The sequence below is a fragment of the Pelodiscus sinensis genome, chromosome 9 (assembly GCF_049634645.1).
Source record: "Pelodiscus sinensis isolate JC-2024 chromosome 9, ASM4963464v1, whole genome shotgun sequence".
In the NCBI taxonomy this organism is placed as follows: domain Eukaryota; kingdom Metazoa; phylum Chordata; order Testudines; family Trionychidae; genus Pelodiscus; species Pelodiscus sinensis.
The window spans coordinates 7,645,264-7,668,351 of record NC_134719.1 but is presented as its reverse complement, the minus strand read 5'-3'; the positions used below and the strand labels follow the sequence as shown (position 1 = coordinate 7,668,351).

The 23,088-nt window shown below is 36.7% G+C and overlaps 1 protein-coding gene across 7 annotated transcripts in view; it reads right to left on the bottom strand.

Annotated features, from left to right (window-relative positions):
- ELAVL4 (ELAV like RNA binding protein 4) overlaps positions 1-23,088 on the bottom strand; it is a 122,773-nt gene that overhangs the window by 66,211 nt on the left and 33,474 nt on the right. For 2 of the 7 annotated variants that reach the window (XM_006126430.4, XM_006126431.4), the window contains exon 1: positions 19,311-19,434. The exons of 2 other annotated variants lie outside the window; for them this stretch is intronic. In XM_006126430.4, coding sequence (XP_006126492.1) covers positions 19,311-19,427 — 117 coding nt within the window. In that variant the 5' untranslated portion in view covers positions 19,428-19,434. Of the gene's footprint in view, positions 1-15,987; positions 16,135-16,712; positions 16,946-19,310; positions 19,435-19,734; positions 19,905-23,088 lie in introns of those variants that run through there. 3 more of the 7 variants (XM_014575177.3, XM_014575180.3, XM_014575178.3) reach the window with 3 other exon arrangements.

Genomic DNA, 23,088 nt, shown 5'->3' with positions numbered 1-23,088 from the left:
CTATATCCTTGGTCTCTAATTTATTCAACTAGGGCACTTTTTGCTGTAGTCTTGTGGTATGGAAAACAATACTAGTGATGTCAATTATTATAATTCTATATGTGCACAATAGCCTAGAAAAAGTTTAATTATAGCTACTGTATACATTTGTCATTTAGAAGCCAAGATTAATTTGAATATTACCTATGCAAGCACAAGCAAAAGTTAATTTGATTTGTTTTAATCTTCCATGTGACCAAAACAGAATTTCAAGTTTGATAGACATGAAATAATAATCTATTTCCAATGAAGGCAAGCCTTCGCCTCAATTCAAGATGTGTTTCATCAGACCCCCAGTTTCTAAAATTATTTCTTGGTGTACTCCTTTTCTCACTAGGGTAATACATCAGCAAACTACAGGGTATTTTAATTTGACAGGTTGCACAAAGAAATACTTTGTTGCTTAGAAAGACCGCATAAGTTTTGCTAGTGTTTTGCAAAGCACAGCTCATCACAAAGCATGGTATAAACCCCCCGCAAAGAACGTCAACAAAAATCCACCACAGCAGCTCCTACATTCAAAATAATATTTAAGAAATAATTCTTATGAATTTTCATATAAATATTTCTAGTATAGAAGATTTAATCTTCCTGATAAAACATTAGTTTCAACAATAATGCAAAGAATACCTGCATGTAAAATGTAAATAAAAATATTATAATGCTTAAATAAGATACTGATAACTGACATAAATTTTTAGTTGTTAGTACAGTAAATATGTAGCATTCATCTACCATTACAAAGAACAGTTAATGAATCATTTAGAAAACTACCCACAAATCCTTTAAGGCAGGCTTATCTTCCTACTGCATGCATAAACAATAGCCAATGGCTCAATAAATGTAAATATATATTTTATATGTACAAAATTTGTTCTCTACAGTCTCAAAAAGAGTCCATGTGTTGAAGTGAGAAGAGTGAAAACTCTTTATAGAAACAAATAATTTCCTTAAAAACCCACTCTTATCTGAATTACATGTGCACCCCCCCTTTATATAGGTAACATTCTGGGAATTTGCTGAACACAGCAAAAGATACAGTAATAAACAGAGCATCGAAAACTAAATATCTGTTTATAAAAGCCAAAGAACAGTGTTTTACAAAGATTCCATATATAGACTTTTCCTAAGAAAGCAACATCTGGGGAAAATTCTGAGAAATATGATTATAGCATTCACAGACAGATTATTTCGAGGACTGAGAAGTCAAATATATTATCCATGTATAATAAATTGTACACAGAACCTAAATGCCAGGAAAAATGATCCTGGTAAATTTTCTCTCATAAAGAATTCATAAGGTCTAATTTTATATTATTTCTAAGTGTTCATTAATGAACAAACTCAGAACTCTCATCCATAAAAGAGAATTTAGATAAATAATGCAAAACTCTTAGATAAAATAAGAGATCACTTTAATTAGCATTGAAAGTTATTTGCTTTACATGTGAAAATAAATGGTACTATGGTGGAGGTCCAATTGCCACATTTAAATAAAAGGCTAGCAGAGGCTCCAAAGGAAATCTGTTTGACATGGGGCTACATCAGTGTGAACTAAGCACCTTTTTTGTTCACTTCAGCAGGGTCCACATGGGGCAGTTAAAGTACAACACTTTATAGTGCTCTGCAATTCATAACCCTATAGCTCAGTCGGTGGTGCCATGTAGACAAGTCTTTATCAGAAAACCATTTTTTATTATTAATTCCCAGTATACCAATAGTGTTGACGGCAAGGATTTCTGCACTGTACAACTCAAGATCTTTCAAGAAGCTTTCCCCAGATGCAAAGATCCAAAGGGTTTAGCTGCTTTCAGGACACAAGCCTTATTCCCCAAACCAGCAAACAAGCATGTGCTTAACTTTAGATAAGTATCCCCACTGAAGCCAAATGGGCTACTCACAAGTGTAAAGTTAAAGTATACATAAGTATGCACGGTATCAGGGCCAAACACACTTAATACATGCTTAACTACACTGCCCTAAATAGCTCCATGAATTTCAATGGGACTATTCATATTAGTAAAAGCAAGCAGGTGCATTAAGTATGTGCAGCAGTGATGGGCAACTTAGACTAGTGAGTCGGCTGCATGAGTGGCCCGCCATCTTACTGGACCACAAGAATGTCATAACCAAGATGGTTTCCTGGGATAGGGTAGTTTTACTGACTGTACTTGCGTATTTAGAATTTGTGGGGCGCCCTGACTGATCCGAAGAAGTACTCTGATTACAGGCAGAGGAAGCACATGGCTCTCATGGTCATCGTGGTGTGCAATCAGTATGCACCTCAGTTCACATGTGTCACTTTAGTAATACTGATAGGAATAAAACTACACGCATGAAAAACACTGGAATCTGGCAACCCTGTGTGTGAGCAACAGTGAATAAAATGTCTTGTGGGCCACGCTTGCAACCCTGATGGCCGCAGGTTGCCCAGCACTGCTTTGCAGGAATGAAACCTTAGATTGTAAGCTTCACTGGGCCAAGACTTGTCTGTCTATGTCTTTGTACAGCACATGGCTCAAAATCCTTCAGGCGAGACCAAAATAGTAAGAGCAATTAAAAGTATTTGTTTTTTTCTAAAGCACAGACTGGCAAAAGTCAGAATTAAAGGCCACATTTTATCCCTTGGATGTAGACGCACAGTCCACTCACAACTAGCCTTAAAAGGAACAAGGAAAACATCTTTGTGGATCTTGAACACACATTTTCCTCTCTAAAACACAACTATCAAATTTCACTGTCAATTACCTTTTTACTAAAGCTTACATACTACACAACTAGATTTGCTATTGTTTATTTACTAAATACATCATGAACATGAAATAAAAGAGGAAAAGTAAGCTACAGAGCAATTCTGCCTCAAGGAATAGCCCAGAAATAAATAATTATCTAACTCTCTTGCATGTTGACATCCCCCCATTTTTACATGCTTTATGTTCCCCCACTTCCTTTAAAAGTGGTATTTAATATTTCATATACTCATGCAAGCTGAAAGAATTTGTATGGCAAAGAAAATAAATTAAATTGGAAGTTATTGTTACCAACATTTTATTTCACATGACAAAACCTTAGTTTCATGATAAAAAGCTTGCTTTCAGAATACAGAGCAGTGGTTTTAAAATAGCATTCAGATCTTTCAGCAAGTTCAGAATTACTGGATGCCATAGTTTTACTGAGTACACAAGACATGCTAATTGACAAAATCTAATTCATAAATTTTAAAAAGCAAAGCTTCATTTTAAATAAAATAATTTTCTTCTTTCTAACCAACTAAACTTGCTTAGGATGTAAATGGTTGTAATATTCAAATGATACACTGAGATGCATTTGCTGTTTATTTTTATATTTCCAAAATTTATGGTGATCCCACCAGTGCAAAGAAAGTAAAATTTATTAGTAATACTATTTATATGACACTAGTTCCCAAGAATCTGTTATCACAGCCTTATCATACTAGGCTATGTCCAAACAGGGAGAAACTATCCCCTGCCCTAAACATATAAGTAGTGTAGGAGTGAAATTTTTAAAAATCCCTCCATTTTGCAGACAGGGAAACGAAAGCAGACAGAGATTATTAAATGACTTGTCCAAGATCATAAACAGATTGTGTGTCAGAGGTGGGAACGGAATCCAGAACTCCTTCATTTCAGTCTAGTGTCTTAATCATGAGAGTACTCTTCCTTCCAACTCTTCCAAATATGAAACCAATGGCAAACAAAACAAAGGGCCCAATCTTGCTCTTTAACTCTGAAAACGTGACATTTGCTCCTATCTATGCATTTCATTTTCTCTAATTCCCAAAGGATTCTGGCTTCTACAAGTATTCTGCCTGTTTAAAGATGATGGAAAGAAGATTAAAAATATTTTAACTACCTTAGAATCATAGAACCAAAGGGCTGGAAGAGACCTCAGGAGGTCATCGAGTCCAGCCCCCTGCCCAAAGCAGGATCAACCACAACTAAATCATCCCAGCCAGGGCTTTGTCAAGCTGAGACTTTAGTCAACTTCGCCATTAGTCAACATATTACACAACAGATGATAAACTAAGGATAGGATACATATCCTGCACCTACATACAGGAGACTAAACAGGTATATCATGCAGTCCATATGGCTTCTACCTCTCTCCATAGAGAGTTTGCAGAGTAATACAAGACCCTGCACCAGCTATACAACTGCACAACTTGTCAGAACCCTCCAGTGCTATCAACAGCCCCACTGCCAGAGATGGCGGGGGGCGGGGGAAGGACCACTAGCTTAGCTTTTTACCCATGCACTACATGTGCTATGTCATCTCTTCAGCGATTTCTGAAGACACGCAGAAACCTACTGTTAAATTACAGCCTAGACTATGTCTGACAAAAGAAAAAGCCTTTGTTTTCTTCCAAAGCAGGGTGTGACTACTGCTGTTATATGCCACTTAAACCTCAAATAATCTCTTTTCTTGCCTTTCCGTGCTTCCAGTATGCAGGATATTAATATCCACCTGCAACTTCTTCACTTTTTTATGGGGTCACAAAGAGTGTCTACATTACTCTAAAGTCCCGATTTATGTGTTCTATTTTTAGTACTCTACAAATATCCAATTAGACTCCATCATGAAACAACTTTCTGAACATTTCTAAGGTTTTGTACATTATGCAAGAAGGAATGGCTTAGAAGTTATAATGGGTGACATGGTCACAAGGGTGACCTACCTGCATCTAAATCAAGAGTAGTTACTCTTTTCACCACGGCAATATACTTCATTTGTGGAAAACAGAGTCTGAATTATCTTTGTTATTTAGACTGTTTTCACTGAAAATTGCCTTCTGTCTTTTATGCCACTAAGGTCAAAAATGGAGAACACAGCCTTGATTTTACTGGAATTGAGGTTTAGGAGAGAAGCCACAGCTAAGAATACAACATAGCAAAATGAACCAACAGACTGCAACCAAACTGAACTGGTTCTGTGTTAGGAAACCTATAACAAAGGCTAGTCTGCTCTAGAATCTAACATAGTTCTCCCAGAATGACATGTGGCTACAGACACTGAAAGTTCTTTACACTGAATCCTTTAGAACAAAGGGATCCAAGGTCGGGCTCCAGTGTCCCCAAAGCAAACCTCATTCTTCTTCAATTACCCTTTCTTTCATTTTGCTATGCTTGCATGGTGAAGTCAGGTTACTCTCTATCTATGAGTTTTATCAGCTTTTTGATCATACCATACTACACCCCATTTTCCTTTGGCTTTTTCTGTTTAATATACTACTAGTTCTTTCAAGTTTCATCTGAAGGACAAGAAAGCTCATAACCAGCAAGCCAATTTCTCCTTGATCAGATGCTCCAAGCCATGCTTTATCCTGTGATTTCCCCCCTCCTTCCCCAAAAGATTATACCTGTGTTAAGGTATAACAGTGAAAAGGGGTGTCCTATTGACTGTACTATTCTCTACATCAATCCATGAACACTTAAAAGACTACATTACCAAGAAGTGGATTTCCACTCTGCTGACTAGCAAGGCAGTAACCCCAGGTACAAAACACACCATAGTAATGGCTGTGCTAGACACAAACCTAAGAAGGCATAAAAGTTTCTTTGTCTAGCTAGCTAGCTAGCTAAAATATTATGCTAGAGACAGAGACACACAAGACAGGTCTCCACTCTGAAGTGCTTACAGCCTAAAAATATACAAAAACACAGGGAAGGAAATCTTTAGTTGTTTTTTTTAATCCTGAGACCGTATGCATTTGATTCTTAATCTTTACCTATTAGTGCAGTTTCCTGAGAGTTTTTTTTAATTTAAGTTACTGATTTTTCATTATGGTTTGAGTACACATTCATCTTTGCTCATGCATAGGCCCGTATTATTTACAAGTATATATAATGAGGCCAGGTTCCCAACTGGCAAAGACTGACATAGCATCACTGTGGTCCCACATTTTTAAATTGCTTTTTTTCCATAGAATCATAGAACCATAGAGTTGGAAAAGACCACAGAAGGTCATCAAGTCCAGCCCCCTGCTCTAGGCAGGACCAATCCCAACTAAATCAACACAGCCAGGGCTTTGTCAAGCCGAGACTTTTCCTTTTGAGAATCACCTAAAGTCTTTTCCAACCCATAAGTTTAGACAGAGAAGTCCATATTATACAGCTATATGGTTTGGGTTTTAAAAATTTGGAGAGGTATGTACTAGCCAAAGGCCAACAAAGAACACAAGGCTCAGCAGGGAATCATAGGAGTAGAAGGGACCTTGAGAGGTCATCAAGTCCAGTTCCCTGTGCTCATCATGGGACTAAGTATTGAAAAAGACCAGACAGAAACTGCTACCTACACACCAGCAAGATTTGAACTTGTAATCCTTAGTTCACTAGACAAATATCTGAACCACTGAACTAGGGAGACGGGTGCCATAACCGGCTTTGTCCATTAGCATCATCTTACTAAGAACATCTGCTTGTAACGTTAATACCAAGGTTTACAAACACAGGGTAAAATTTTTCAATAGCACTGTTGTGATTTAGGCACCTACCTCCATTTCAGTAGGATGTGGGCTTTTAAGTCACATAGGCATTTTTGAAAACTACCCTGAGGTGTTTCATTTACAAGGAGGCCTACATAATGCACAAAATGATGGCTTAGCCACACAGGCACAGCACCTGTTCTGTCAACCTAGTCTAAATTTTAGTTTCAACAAAGCCTTAATGAAAACATTGCAATAACTACATCTAGAGAACCTTAGAAGATGTGTGACCTTTTTTTCCCCCTCTTGCAAGAACATTTAAACAGATACTACTAAGAGGTGCAGACCTAGGCAAATAGGACATGGTCTCATGCAATGTAATTCACATCTCTTCCATCAGGAAACTGGGCTTGTCCTGAATAGGCAGTACTTTTACTTACTCAGTATTATGGACACCTATACCTGTTGGATTAGCTCTAGAGTAGGAATATGCTTCCTTTTAACACCCTTTCATAACTAATCCGTAAGGCTAGGATCTTGTTCCATGCTGATGTTGATGAAATTCTGTATAGAGAATACTGAAGCTAATGCAAAGCAAAGGGTCACATACTGATAATCAAAAACTGATTGATTATCTGAGGACTATCTGGTGGCAAAAGCACTAGAAATACCCATTATATGTATATATCCCTTACATCTAGGTTCATTCTTATGATCTATATTATAGATGAAATTTCTATACTGTACATTCAATTAAACGAATTTAAATCCATTGGATTGTGAAACACTTCAAGGAGAAGAAATTTAATGTATTTACATTTGAAAAATCACACACACAAAAGAAATCCTATGCTGGGCTCTAAGCAACCTTGACATTTAATGTAATATGTCATTAACTAGAGACAACAGAGTGGCACATACTTCCCTATCCCCTACAGTTCAGGCTAAATAATCATGATTCCTTCTGACTTTAAAATCTATGATTCTACAGATAGCCACCAGACAGCAGTACACCCTGAAGCTTAATTCATTCAAACTACTTCAAACTATGGGGAAAAGTAAAGTTCAAAGCTGAGCAAATCTCAGGAACAAAGACTGCAGGGGAGGCTCCTAAAAGGACACTAAAAGGACTCCATCTGAACCTCTGTTGAGGTCACCTGTAAGAAAGAGGCATAGCCTCAGAGAGACGAAGGGGCCCAGGTCCTTTAGGTCAAAGACAACATGCAAGATCTATGTGGAAGCCAACAGGCACCCAGTGCAGTTCACAGGACACCAGCCTCTCCTTCACGGTGGAATACTCTTGTGCAATAGGCTACTGTCCCTGAGTAATCTGCAGCCTCCAAATGGATTTATGGTGTAGCTGTATGTGAAGCACATGTCAGGAATCCCCTCTAAAGGTGACAAAAGCATTAATCAAAGTGGCAAATGCACATCCAAGGGAAAGGGTGAGGCTAGATGCATATGGAAAAGAACAGTCACTGCTGCCACCTGATCGACTAGAAGGGGAATCTAATTAAATACATCCTAATGTTCTGTCCACCTGCCTATCCACTCCCAATCAAAAGAAACCATTGTGCCCATAAAAATGTCTATAAAAATAAAGTAATGCTGTGGCCATCAGAAGCAGTTTCTGCTTGGTACCGTAACCGCATAGGATATCACATCAGAAAGCAACGTACTGAACATGAGGATGCCATGTACCCCAAGCAGGCAGAGATGGAAAATATTTTTTTAACAGTGACATATTTTTACATGTCATAGAAAGCTCAAAAGCCCAATGCCAGGCTCCTTTCCTTTGGCTACGAATATCAGCAATGTGCCACAAATGGGCAAGACCTATACATTGCGCAAGAGTCACATGACCCTTCAGGTGCAGCCAGGTGGACTATTTGAAGCTGTTTACAAAGCCTGCGCCAGCGTGTTTCACCCATGTGGGAAAAAGGAAAACAAGTCATGGCAATGTAGGAAGTGGCATGGCATCACTTAAAAATATTTTCCATCTCTGCCTGCTGAGAATAAACATCATCATACCAGCATCTAAGCCAGTGGAAAATTATAGAAAACGTTGGTTCCTGCATGACAAAAATGGTTGTGCATTAATGTTCCAAATGATGTTCCAAATGTTGATAATCACAAATAAACCATTATAAATTTAAACACAGCAAAAGATGAATTGATGGCCATTAACCCCATCCTCACCCCTTTTCTTTAAATAAATGTCTTAACATATGAATATTTTCTTCAGTAGCTAGGTAATGACAAGTACTGACAATAAAAGAGAATTCTAAAAAATATACTTTTCTTCTTGGATTAGTGTGCTTACAGTTAAATATAAACTGTGATCTATGAATTATCAAATACAATGTCCAATTCTGAAATGCACTCAGGAAATCTCCGAGTATAAGAAATTGCAGAAAATATTAAGTTTGTCCTGCCCCAGCTATTTTACAGAAGAATAAATTATTCTGCAGATTAAAGAGTTAAGTTTCCATCATTGGTCATATTAAGAACTGCTGCAACCACTACAGTAACTCTGTATGGAATTTTCCAGGACCTTCCATATCAAGCAAAGAGATAATTTCCTGGAACAGCTGTTCATACAGGAAGGAAATTAACAGCAATATTGCCACAGCGTAGCTGGCACACACACATCAGAAAGAGTTTCAAGCATTCATGCATTCTGCTAAAATAAATCTTCCCTACACATGTACTGCCAGGAACTTCATTTAAAACCAAAATATCTACAAACAATATTATTTATGAAATATATATGTATATACAAGCTTCTTTCTGTAATGTAAAGAGTATTCAGGATGGTTTACAGAATTAATAAGACAGGTGCCGAAAGGTGCTTGAAGTCTATGTTGGACAAAGTAGAGCAAGGAAGTTACTGATTAGCAGTAAAAAGTCAAGGATTACCAATAGCAAAAGATAAATACAAAAACTGCAATAAAAAATTTCAACAAATGAACAATGCAGGTATCTGAAAACTTAAAATCATTTTCTATTCTAAGTACATTATAAAGTGTTAGCACTTCACTACAATATAGGAATTAGATAAATATGGTCTTCTTATACAGTGACCATTGTGAGCATTTTAGGACCTGATCCTGAAACACAGATGTCCACGGGAATTTTGGTATTGACATAAAAGGAATAGAAGTAAACCCTTTGTTATATATATCAAGTACTGCAATTGATTAGTATTTTGACTGCATTTTTCTATACATGTTTGAAATCAGAATTACAGTGCATTTTAATCAGGTTCATTTCCAACGTTATAAACACAGGTTTAGAATCAAACTGCTCACTGAACAAAAATGACCATAAACAAGAATGTCTAAAGTTTAGTGATTCTTAAATAAACCTAACCTACACATACTGAATTGAAGATGAGTCACTTTTCCGGCACAAAAAATAAATATGAGGGAAAGTGGCTGTTAAGAACGATTACTGTAAGGAAAGTAATTCCGACAGTCACAAATTTCATTTTTGTTTTGGCATTACAGAAAAAAATGAACTTTGGGGATTTGTATTGTCTGTATTGTCATGCTGTAACGTGGATAATTAATATTAAAGACTACAATTCCCAGAACTTTATATTCTCGCTGAGTGCTTTTAAACATGATATTACAGGATGCATCAGTTATTATTAAAATGATAAATTGTGGGAATTGTAGTCTTTTTCTACTTAAAAGTATTGTAATAAAGAAAGTTTCATTAAGAAAATAAGGACAAATATCTTTCATCCACCATCCAGCTTCAGATGCTTTTAAATATCATTTGCTGCTGTAATTTACCATTATAACACTATTTCCTACTGCTAAGTCTTCAGAGACATCTTAAAAAGTTCAAGTCTGTCTGTTGTTTTTCATGTGCAACCTAGAAAGAAACAGTAAGAGTCTCTGATTGGCTGCTTAGAAAAACAGACTATTTTAAAATAAGTATCAACACACCATAGGCCAACATTTAAAGACCATAGCTATTAAACAGTACAATTTAATTAACTGCTTTGCTAGCAAATTTCTAGGTCTCTACACACTGGGTGAGATAGTTCAACATTTTGATCAGCTCCCTCTGAAACAGCTAGCACTAGCGGAAGGTGTTCGAGTTGTCTTCCATCATTCAATAAATTCACTCACGATGCTGTGAAATGACTGGAATTATAGGACTTTTGCTATTGGAACGCCTCCAGAGGCATCACTGCCCACGTTCAAAATCACTTTGGTGAACAGGAAAGCTTTTTACATAGAACTTCATTGCATAGAACTTCAACATTCATTTGCATCTGTTCCAAACCAAACACAGCACTTCCTTTATTATCAAGATTTATAAGTGCTGAAATGCCATGACACTGTTTCCAAGTCTTTCATGATATAGAACCAGTGCATGTCCCTCAACAATGAAAAAGTACCAGTGGCATCTTAGAAGATGTTTACTAGCAATGTAAACGACTTAACATAAAATTCAAAAAAATTAAAAAGAATAAAATACAAAGACATTGTTTTTTCCATCAAACCAGAATGTCTGACAACTGTGTGTGCCTTAGCAACAAAGGAGTACTACAGCATTTTATATACAGTATATCACCACTCTAAATATCATCAAAGACCGACTTGCATTTTACTGTGTAGCTGCAGAGTGTTTCCAGAAAGAGCACTCACACATGTTTAGCTGACCTTATTTCTTCAACAGTCTCACTGTCTGTTTATCCAATTTAAATAAGGATTTCTCCCTGGTTCTCAGCATTTCCTGGTTCTTATAGATTACCTTCACTGGGGAGAAAATCTTTGAGCAAGTCACAATCGGAAGCAGAACAATGGGTAAGAATGCCTTTTAGCTTCTTCTTTGCTTTGAGGGGCCCCACAGAAAAGATATGCATGAAAGTTCTAAAATGGCTAGGGCAAACACAGATTGTCATTAGAGAAAAATAAACCTAACACCAGTACCACAGAGCTAATTCTTTATGAATGTATGCAAATACAGTAAATGTTACAATAAGACAGTATCAAGCGGTTATGAAAATTAAAAGCATATTCTTATTATAAGCCCAACTGCTAACACTAATATTCTTAAGCTATTGTGAACACTCTGTCTGAATACTTAATTATGTAAACAACAAACAAAAGGTCTCATCTCTTGGTGCAGTAAGTTACTATCCAAAACTGTGTATAATTAAAGGTGTGAACAACAAAGTATGTAACAAACCTGCAAAGTCAAGGTTCTGAGAAATTAATGGGCATCACTGCACTACATTAATTCAGATTTGTCACTCATTATTTCTCAGACTAGCATGGTGCAGTTTCATATGTTTGTGCCTCATTCTCTTTCCTGAAATCTTTTCTTTCCTTTTCTTGATTTTCTAGATGGCTAATTTTAGACAATTACTGTCTGTGACACACAGAGACATCTCCCCCCCCCCCCCCCCCACCATCTAGTTGTAATGCTAGTGACCTATTAAAGGGCTGTGCACCTAAATACTCCAGGATATCAGAAAGTAAAGATGGGCCATTTGAAATAAGGGAACAAAAGAAAGCAAAAAGTATTTGAATACCCCCTTTCCTCACTACCGCTCCTGTGCGTCATTTCAGCAGTTAAAACACTCAGCTACAAAGGCTGAGTATACATAAATAGTAAACTAATTTTACTAGGACTAAACATACTATACTTGTTGAATAGAAACAATGTTCTCATCTTGAGTTAATACTTTAGCAAGATAAAATATGCACCACAGTTAAACCCTTTAAGGTGTCAGAAGTCACAGCTTAACAGTTAACTATGGGCCATTGCACCATATGAACAAACTGTACTATATTTTACATTTAGAGAATGCCTTCTCCCGTCTCATAAAAATCCTGGGATGTTTTTTACACTCTCTTGTACAAATAAGGTGTGACAATACACACATGCAAACACGCATGTATATCTACACACACACTCATCTCTCTTTCCATCTATTTGGGAAAGAGTAACCAAAGGGGGAGGGGTGACTTTCCTTTCTTACATTAGCAAATTTTGTGAAGTATGGCCTATCATCAAAGGTGCAAGGCTTTTTAACATTGACCTGCTTACAATAAGATTGCTTGTGCCCCTTCTCCCCAAAAACCCCAATGACATTGAAAAAAATACTGCAATGCAGTATTTGCCAGTGCATCCGAGTGTATCCAGTCAGCTGTCCCACAGACAAACAAATGTACATTTTAACACGTCCAGGCATGTAAATTAGTTGTCTGGTGGCCACAGCTTGCTGAATCAGACAAGAGGATTTGTCAAGATCTGTGAATCTCCACATAAATATATATAATATTCTCTATCGCTGTCCATTTCTTGCCTGGGATGTTTGCTGAAATTTTCGGAAAGTGCAAATTATCAAGATATACAACAAATTCCCCTACCAGAACATGAGAAGTACTAATAACTTATTTCATAGACAATCTAGAACCAATGTCCATCTCAAGATAATGTACAAGTAGTATGTCTGTCATGTGCAGAAAATAACCTTCATTTAATGAACATTCCCAGCAGCATACTAACTAGGGAAGACTTGAGAATGTAATGTAACCTCAAAGACATTCCTTCAAAAAAATTTCTAAGACTAAAAATATTCAACTTTTCTGAGACAACCTGATTTTTTCCAATATGAATCATATATTTAACATGACCAAGTCTAGATGGTCAAGACTATTTCACATCCATTAAAATGGAATTTTCAAATGAATACTTTGCAGTGCATTTTAACCTTCCTTTGTCAATAATAACTGGGTTTTTTTCATTTGAGAAAGCTCACAAAGGTAAAATTAATAAATATAAGGAAAGCATAGGAGGTTACCCTAGCCAGTCAACAGTGGAAGAGCATATCTGTATCTAACATGGAAACTTGATTAGTAAGGTGCATAGAAATAGGAAGAATTATAAACTGGTGGCTGTTGTTTCTGTTCCTTCTATATCTGAATGTAAAAATCCCATCTTTTCAGCCAGATTACTATTTCACAAAAATGACGATGTTTAAAGAAAGCTATGTATTCTCCAATTTTTGTTTTAAAATTAAGGTTTCATGTTCTATGGTTTTCTTCTTGCTATTTTATATTTGGCAATCTTACATGATATTCCATTAATCTAACAGCTATTTTCCTATTTCAGGGTCTACTACGTGAAAGAAGAGAACGACATTATCATGCAGGCAGGCTGTGTTCATCAATATAATCTTAAGACAAAGAAAGAGAAAGAACACTGGCAGAAACACGTGTCAGAAAACACATTATAAAAATAGCAAATTGAACAAAAATGTAACTACATTAACTGCTGGTGATCCTCAAAAAAGTGCTTCTGTCTACAATCAAAGCCTTTTAAATTTATTCTCATAATCAAATCTAACAGCTTTAGAATGTAGTAACAATATTTTGGGAACAGAATAAAAAATTTTAATTTCTCATCTATATATTCTTGTACATAGTTCATTTGTACGCATGCACTCAAGCACACTATATATGTTACATATACACCCTTATGATTTTTCTTCGCCTACAGCAAAAAGCTGTGCAGTTTTCAGAGGGTCATTCAATTACTTCTCTACAGAAAAAGACTGCAGCAGAAGCATCACTTGAGAGGAAAATTAAAAGACAGATGTAATTTCTCATATTTTCCTTTTAAATTTCCTAACATGGTCTCATTAAATTTAAATGTTTTAAGTAATTAAATATAAAATGAAGGAATAAACTAAAAAAAAAATACAGAGTGTGTTCTGTGCTCTTGGTACACATCTCTTGTACCTCCTGATGTGTGACAGATGAACGCTTTCTGGACAACCACATTTTTTTATATCCTTTACGCTAACTTCTATCACCTACCAGTCTACTACGCTTTTTAAACACTTCCGGCACCCACAAGCTTGTTTAAAGATGCACCTTTGCTATTCCACATTATTGTGTGCCCTAGACCATGAGTGACCATAATAACTAGCAAAAGATATAGGTTTTCTTTAAAACCTAAAGCCAGCATACTCAGCTTGAAATTGAAAGTGGATAGGGTTATAGCAGGGAGAGGTGAGGCTAGCAAAGAAGAGGAGTACAGCTTCATTTCAGGAAATTTCTGCTTAGCGCACAAACTGCAAGATATGATGAACTCCCTTGAACTGATTATTCTGCCATAGAACCATCTGAATATGTAAAAATACCAATATCACTTAACACAAAATCACCGCTTAGGGTAAATTCATACTACCTTCTATTCTCATAGGGACATTTGCTGGAAAATTCTAAGAAATGATTTGCAGAAGCTATCAACTGTGGGAGTTTACTATTATACCTCTGTCAACTTCATTCAATATGATTTACATTTTTCTAAAATACTGCTTTGAAGGATTTCTTGCTGTTTTTTGCACATACAATTTCACAGCAGAAAAAAAGATAACTCTCATTTGTAAAGAAAGAACAGATGCTCAAAAATAGATTTCTAGAAATCACTGTAAGCCTGATCCAGAAATGTAATTAACACCTATTTATAAAGAATAATTAAAGTTGTGACTGCCACAAAGAACAGCAAAGATAATCGAGGTAGCCCCTGATTTTTTTTTTAAACACTGTTTGCAGTATTCCCACATGATTGCCACCTGCTCCCCCACTCAGCTTCCCCCTATGCTCGTTTCCCCGGCAACCTTTCATTGGCTTTTCCTCCCAGCTATCGCTTTCAGTTCGGCTGCTCAGTCTAATCTTATTTGTTTTACACCCATCAAAACAAGCAGCTAGACAAAGACAATCCTATAAGAATGTGAAAAGACCGGAGCTTTGTTCCCCAGTTATAATAAATATCCGAAGTGAAAGTCTGCATAATGTTTAATTGAAACAAAACTAGCAAGAGTGATTTGAATTTTGAAGATTTTTCTTCCCCTGAATAGCAGTTCTCTGTGAAATTCAAAGTCTGTAATAGTTGTATTTGATCATGCCATTTTGCACAATCTGTAAGGAAAACATAAAGGAGGAATGAGTTGAGTAGTTTCGGATTTCTCTGCCAAAAGAATACTCTAAAAATAGAAATACTATTTTTACATAAATGGAGGCTTAGACTTCCTTCAATATTTAAAACACAGAACACCCCCCCTCCACACACACACACCACCATTCTGCTTCACTATCGTATTAGCTTGTAAAGAAACAAAGCACCTGATTTTTACACGTAGTTATTAGATCTGGATTTAATTTACCACTCATGTAACACAAATGATGATGAAAATACATGAGCTGCTGGCTGATCCGATGGGCATACAGTACAATGACACTGTGACTGTCAGCAGAGACCATCCTTGCTTGACTGAAATGCAACGTTCAATGGAATCAGCGTGTAGTGTCACCACACTTCGATACGTTAAAATATAGAGAGAGATCCTCATAAAAATAAACAATGACCTGTAATTTTACTTATGACTCACAACCTGCTATCCTGAACAAAAGGAATTCATGAGGCACAGAAGCTGTACGAAACCTATGAACAGTCTCTCAGCATTCACTTACCATTTTCAAGCCATTCCACTCCATCTGTGATCACAAAGATGGACCCTTGCAGCCCCTTACAGTGTCAAAAGCAAAAAGAACGTTATGTAAAAGCTGACATTCCTTCTTACAGGACTGCTGCCCAACGATGCAACAAAATCGACATATACTAGGCGCTGCAACACATACAAGCCTCCTCCTCTTTTTATGAGGTCATGACAGGAAACTCTTTGAAATACAATATGCAGCATTTACTGAAGCTCATATAAATCACTCTCAAAAATTACCATACCTGCTGCGCAGTCCACCAAAACAAAATTACCAGGCTTGAAGCTTTTTTTCCCAAGGATTCTGCTTTGCATTTGTATTTCCAACATGTGAATGTGGATATTAATTACCTCTACGCCCAAAACAACCCCCTCTTTTTCAGCATTTCAGTTAGCCACACGCCTTATGTTATAAAATCACGTTTTTCTTTATTCCGAGAGAAATAACAATGATCTTTAAAATGACAAAGTACATCCTTTATTAAAGGATACGCAGGAATTAAATAGGGAGAGAGGGAGAGAAACAGAGAGAGGAAAAAAAGAGAAAGAGAGAGAGACAGAGATACATAATGTAGAAACAAACCAGTCATAGCAACTAAGCTCGTGAAAACAGACTGATAAAGGTGAAGATGTGGGGAAAATCTATGTTATCTATCTATACAACTACTATAAACAGATTTTAAATCTACTAATACCTACCATAACCATTCTTAATGGCAAATATTGGGTCTTGAAAAGCTTGAACTCTTCTAAAGATTTGCTAAGGTTTCAGGGATTTTATTATTTAAAAAAAAAAAAAAAGATCCACAAAGCACAGTGCCGATGTTTTGTGCAGCAAAAGAATAAAAAAAAAAAACGCACTGTGTTGAAGCCCCCCGCTTCTAGGATGTAGATAAGAACAACTGAACAGAGCCTTCCTGAAATTGGCTTGCAGCTTCTCCTTTTTACATCCATTTATGGGACCATCTGTCAGCTGAAGCCAGGATCTGATTGGCTAGGGAAACTAAAGGAGGCGTTGCAACATCAGGTGCTATTGAAATTAGCTACTGCCAGATTGACAATGTTAATGATTTGGTGACCTCTACAACAACAGAGACCAGATTTCTGAACTGCTGCTTGTGTCTAGTAATTAAGGCCCAGTTGAAAAAAAACAACACATATACATATATTTTTACCCCTCCCGACCCCAGAAGTACAGTAACAGGCCACGTCTAGTTTATAAACCTCCATGTGGAGGTGCCATACCTCAGCCATGCTTCAATGACTACAACCTCTTACCTCTCATATGTGTGGCTTTGAGGTCTGGAGTATTTTAACCACCTTATCTTTCTCGACAGTTGCTTTCCGGAGAAATGCATATTTAATGATCTGCCCCTAGGCTTAAAGATATGACAAAAGCACTTTAATGTGCATTTTAACTGCATTTATGCTCAGGTACTATTGATTTTAATAATCAAGATTTTTTTCTTTTTGCAGTAAGAAACAAAATTTAAAGGCAAGTTTGATATTATTTTCATTACGCTTAAAATATAACATATGTACTTAGCAGTACACTTTACCAGAATAATGGTAATATTTTATAATTATACACGTATCTCACTTCATTATTTGCGGGAAGTAATGAATAAGACAGGGCATTTAAATAAGTTATTTTTCAGCCATAATAAAAAACGTGCTTTAAACTTTGTAATAAACACACTCACTTTTCCTTTGCTTGCTTCCACAGACAAAGCATCAAGCCACCAATTATAAAGAGCAATATTTCATAAACTTTCCACTACCTTAACTTTATTGAAATAAGATACTTAGGAGACATTTATTTTCCCCCTCTTCTTCAAAAGAAAACTATTTGAGGGATTTGTTGATTTTATACATAGCAGCGAAGAAAACAGGGCATAGCATCCTGTTTTTACATTTGACCTGGGATTAACGTTTAATCAAAACCTACCGACTTTAATCTCTAATATTGATATTTAAATCATTTAGTCTTATCTTTTATGTGCACAGTTAAAAGAAAATATTTTTTAAAAACATCTATCATAAATATTTCTATTTCAGAACAGATAGGAAGGTAAACGCTGCAGAGAATGCAAGTATGGGCCATGATATATGCCCACTAACTTCTCCACTGCAGAAAATAAGAAATGGTTTTATGAAATACCCACTCCCCAAATATATAATTACCATTTTGTGAAAAGGCTTTTTTTAAAGTACAAATATTAACTCAGAACTGTTACTCTCATAAAGGGTATTATGTACGTTTTAAAATTTCTTTAAAATATGCACAAAAACCTCCATTCACAGCCTAAACAAACAGTACAATGTAGGACATATATTAAGCTTTTAAATAATGTAGATATAAAATGGATCATACAAACAGAAAAAACATTTAAAATAAAAGAACCCTACCTACTCACAGAGTGAATACCGAATTCAATTAATCTCTACTACGGATACTTTAAATGGCTGTAGAGGATTTCTCTTACACACAATAGTTTTAAAAACATTTTTAGCTTAGCAAAAACTACCAAAGATTAAAGTGGTTTGTAGAACAAATTTTCTAAATTAATGTAACTGAAACTGAACTACTAGAGCAAATTCACTATCATCAAAATACTGCATAATAGTACATCATCATATGTTCTGTTCCCCAAATATACTGAATATTAAAGTTTCATTTGTAATGCAGATTTTTATGTAAGGTCTCTTCAGGGGTTAACAAAATTGAACAAGGGATGAAGAAATCTTTTTTTCCAGCCCTTTCAACCTCAGCACACTTTGTTAGCTATAAATTAATGTTATGCATATCAAAAGATTCAGCCATTTTTCTGAAACAATAATCGCACATTGCAGTCCTAAACATTTAGCTGTTTTGCACATCTAAAATGTCATGTACTTTGCACACTGATCACTTTTCCAAAAAACAAACAAATAAACCCATACACCAAATCTTTCAGACGAAAACTAAAACAAAAATGCACGAATGTCCTCAGAGGCCTCTCTCTAAAGACAAAGGCAGAGTCCTATTGTTGAAAAAGTCAACCTTATTATCGTGTTTCCAATAGTGCCATTCATCTTTCAGGGTAAGTGGCTGACCACTGCATCACAGTTGTGACACATTTGTAAAGCATCAAATTCTCAATATAGTCTCTCCAGAATCAGCCAGCATACCTCTGAGAAAAGCCCTATTTTTATGCAAGCCTCCATCCCCACAAAAAGAAACTTGTCTTAAACACCTAATCCTATATCAAAATGAAATCACAGGGCTGTTTGCCCCCCCTCCTTTTCTCTCCTTACCATAAATGAGCAGTTTCTTGACTCATTAATGACAGTATCCCTTAAAAGAAGTGATCTCATATCACTGAGCCCCTCTCCACCATGCATACATCCCAAAGGTTGCGGGTATCTTAGCATCAGTAGCCGCCAGCAAGCTCTCTCATACAGAGCCCAGATGGACTATACCAGAAGCCAATTCAGCGTTAATAACTACCTACTCTGTGCAGTTTAGAAGCCTTACGTGGCATAATGTCCTAGGCAACAGCAGCCGATTGAAACCGCAAATAAAGACAACCCAATTGTCCAAAAGCATCGAAAGGAAAAAAATAAGAAGTGAAGAATGATTTTTTAATCTCTTACTTTCATAAAAATAACCTGAATCCTTCATAAACATATAAAAAAGGAGGAAAAACAGATGCTGCTCAGAAAAGTGACAAAATATTACCTCATTATTTAACAAAGCAGCATTAAGCGTCCTGCTGATTTCAAACATCTTGCCACAGATTTTGGTTAAGAGAAACAGGAAGAATCCTTTGCAAGCCCTCTGTCTGCAAAGGGTTCTTCAATTTTCTTGCACACAACAGTATAGCCAATATGTTATTTCCCTAGAGTTCACACATTAAAACATCTAGTCAGTGAGCTGAATTTTCCCTTATCCACACACACAGTACACTCCTGTTATATGTACTGCTCTCTTTGCAAGATTAGCCTGCCCCAAACATGGCTGTTGAAACTATTCTGTACTGTAAAGTAACAGTTCACTCTACAACCACCAGGTGGTCAGTGTGCACAGATTTAAAATAACCATCATAAAGATTTTTCTTGGAACAAGAACCCCCAAATGCCCATATTTTGCATTCTTTTGTCCATCACCTCCTTCCCATAAGACAAAGAAATAAACCATGGAACTTCCATTAGCAAATAATTAAAAAAAATCTTAATAAGGAACCTGAATGCTAAACACAGACCTTGCACTCGGCAAAAATGAACTTAATGAAAAAAAAAACCCAACAATAATCAACAGACAGGATGAAATGTAGAGAACAGGGGAACCAAACCAATGGAAACAGTTTCTTGTCAGAAGACAGCCAAAGCATTGAGCATAGGAAGATAAACTGCTTCAAGTAAATGTCAACACAACATTTATTTATAGTAAACATGGGGCAGGAGGGAAGTTAGAGAGTAGACACAACTTCCCCAGGTAAAATACAAGAAAACATAATATTGTGATTTAAACAAAACTAAGCCAAAAGTCAGAGAACATCTTATAAACTACTTGAGCATAAGTCTAGACAAAAATAGCAGACTTATTATACTTTTCAATAGCAATTTAAGATGACAGAAATGTTTACTCAATTTCCCTCATCACTATATTTCTGTAAACTTCAGAATTTTCTTTTGTTTTACTTTAGATCCATCAGAACAAGGAACATTTTTACTATCATACAAAGTTATGAATTCACTCAGTACTTTACAGATGCAAACAGAGGCCCCAGGAGGATGTGGGGCCCACTGTGTTAGGTGCTATATAAACACATAATAAAATCACAGGACTGGGAAGGACCTCAAAGAGGTCCTCTAGTCCAGTCCACAGTACTGAAGGCAGCACTAAGTATTATCTAGGCCAACCCTGAAAGTTGTTTCTCTAACATGCTCTTAAGACTCTCCAGTGACGGAAATTCCACAACTTCCCTAGGCAGTTTATTCCAGTGCTTACCACCAGTGATGTTTAGGAAGTTTTTCCTAAATGTTCAACCTAAACCATCCTTGTTGAAGTTTAAGCCCATTGCTTCTCCTAGCTTCAGAGTTAACAAGACCAATTTACTTTCCTCCTCCTCATACTAACTTTCTATGTAATTAAAAACTGATATTGTGTCCCCTCGTACTAATTTTATATGTAATTAAAAACTGATATTGTGTCCCCCTCAGTCTAAACGAACCCATTTTTTCCCAATCTTCCCTCACAAGTCACAATTTCTAAACCTTTAATCAGTTTTGCTGCTCTTCTCTGGAGTTTCTCCAAATTGTTCAGATCTTTCTTGAAATACAGCACCCTAGAAATGTATACAATACTTCAGTTGAGGCCTAATTAGCTCGGAGTAGAGTGGAAGAATTATGTTTTGGGTCTTGCTTACAATATTCTGGATAATGTTTGCTTTTTTGAAAGAATAGTGCACCATTGGCTCATAGATAGCTTGTGATCTACTATGAATCCCAAATCCCTTTCAAGGCCATCATTTCCCATTTTGTAGATGTGCAACTGACTATTCCTTTCTAGGTGGAGTTCTTTGTATTTGTCCTTATTGAATGCCATCCTATGTACTTCAGACCACTTCTCTAGTTTCTCTAGATCACTTTGAATTTTAACCCTATCCTCCAAAGCACTTGCAATCCCTCCCAGCTTGGTATCCTCTGCTAACTTTATGAGTGTTCAGTCTATGGCATTATCTAAATTGTTAAAGAAGATAACTGAACAGAACCAGTCCCAACATTGATCTCTGTCATACTCCACCTGTTATGCCTTTCCAGCTGGACCGCGAACCATTGATAACTACTCTCCGGGAATGGTTTTCCAACCAGTTATGCACCCACCTTATAATAAATAGCAAAAGACAGTCCCAGTCCTGAAGAGTTTACAATTCAAATTTTAAAGTTTAAAGCACAAATTGGTGGCATGGGGAAGGATGAAAAACAAAAAGATATCACACAACAGCGTTCTTTATTATAGGCCAGACTGAATCCCACTGAAATCCCACTGCAACTGGCTTTACTGGGAGCAGGAACTATTAATGTTTACTGAAAGTAAAGGTCATGTTACTCTCAAAATATTCTATTAAAATGTGACAAATCATATGACTTGTCAAATACACGGTATTTCCAACACTACAATATTCTTTCAGAATCTGATGTCTCCATGAATAACTGAGTTAAGATTTTATAAACGTAAAAAACAACAAATGATCTGGTAGCACTTTACAGACACGTAGATGTTTAGTTAGTCTAGAAAGCGCTACCAGACCATTTGTTGATTTTTAAGTTTATCCTGTACAGACTAACTTGGCTACCGCCCTGAAGCTTAAGATTTTGTGTGTGTGTGTGTGTGTGTGTGTGTGTGTGTGTGTGTGTGTGTGTGTGTGTGAGAGAGAGAGAGAGAGAGAGAGAGAGAGAGAAAGGCGGCTGCGCCCCTTGCTTGCTACATTCGCCAACCGCCTCTCCCCCTGGCGGTTTCTGTGGTCAGAGAGTGTGAGAGCTACGCTCGCCAACCACCCTCTCTCTGGCAGCTCACTCAGGGACTGCATCCCCGCTTGCTATGCTCGCCAACCCCCTGCTCTCAGGCAGCTCTCTCGGGGGCTGTGCTCCTGATCGCTCCTCTCACCAAATCCCTTCTCTCCGGCAACCTTCATGGCCAGAGAGTAAAAGACCATGTTGACATCATTCTGTCGCCTGGCAGGAAAATCATTTTTATATGGATAGAGATATGTGTGTGTATACACACACAGACACACACACACACACACACAATTGCTATTTTGCCAGTTAAATAATACTAAGTGATGCAGTTATGATGTAACCTCCTTGAAGATATTAATTTTCAACCCCAACTTTTTATGTGGCGGAAAGAGGTTATTTCTATCAATTTCTGGATATATGAAATGAGCTTATTTTTTCACTCCCCGTATGTCTTAAATATTAATCCAAAATATCCTTTTTAAACACTGAAACGTCATCACTTAGTAAACAAAATATTCTTTGGCTTGCTGATCTGGGAGATCATATATTTAAGGGTTTCAGGATTGTT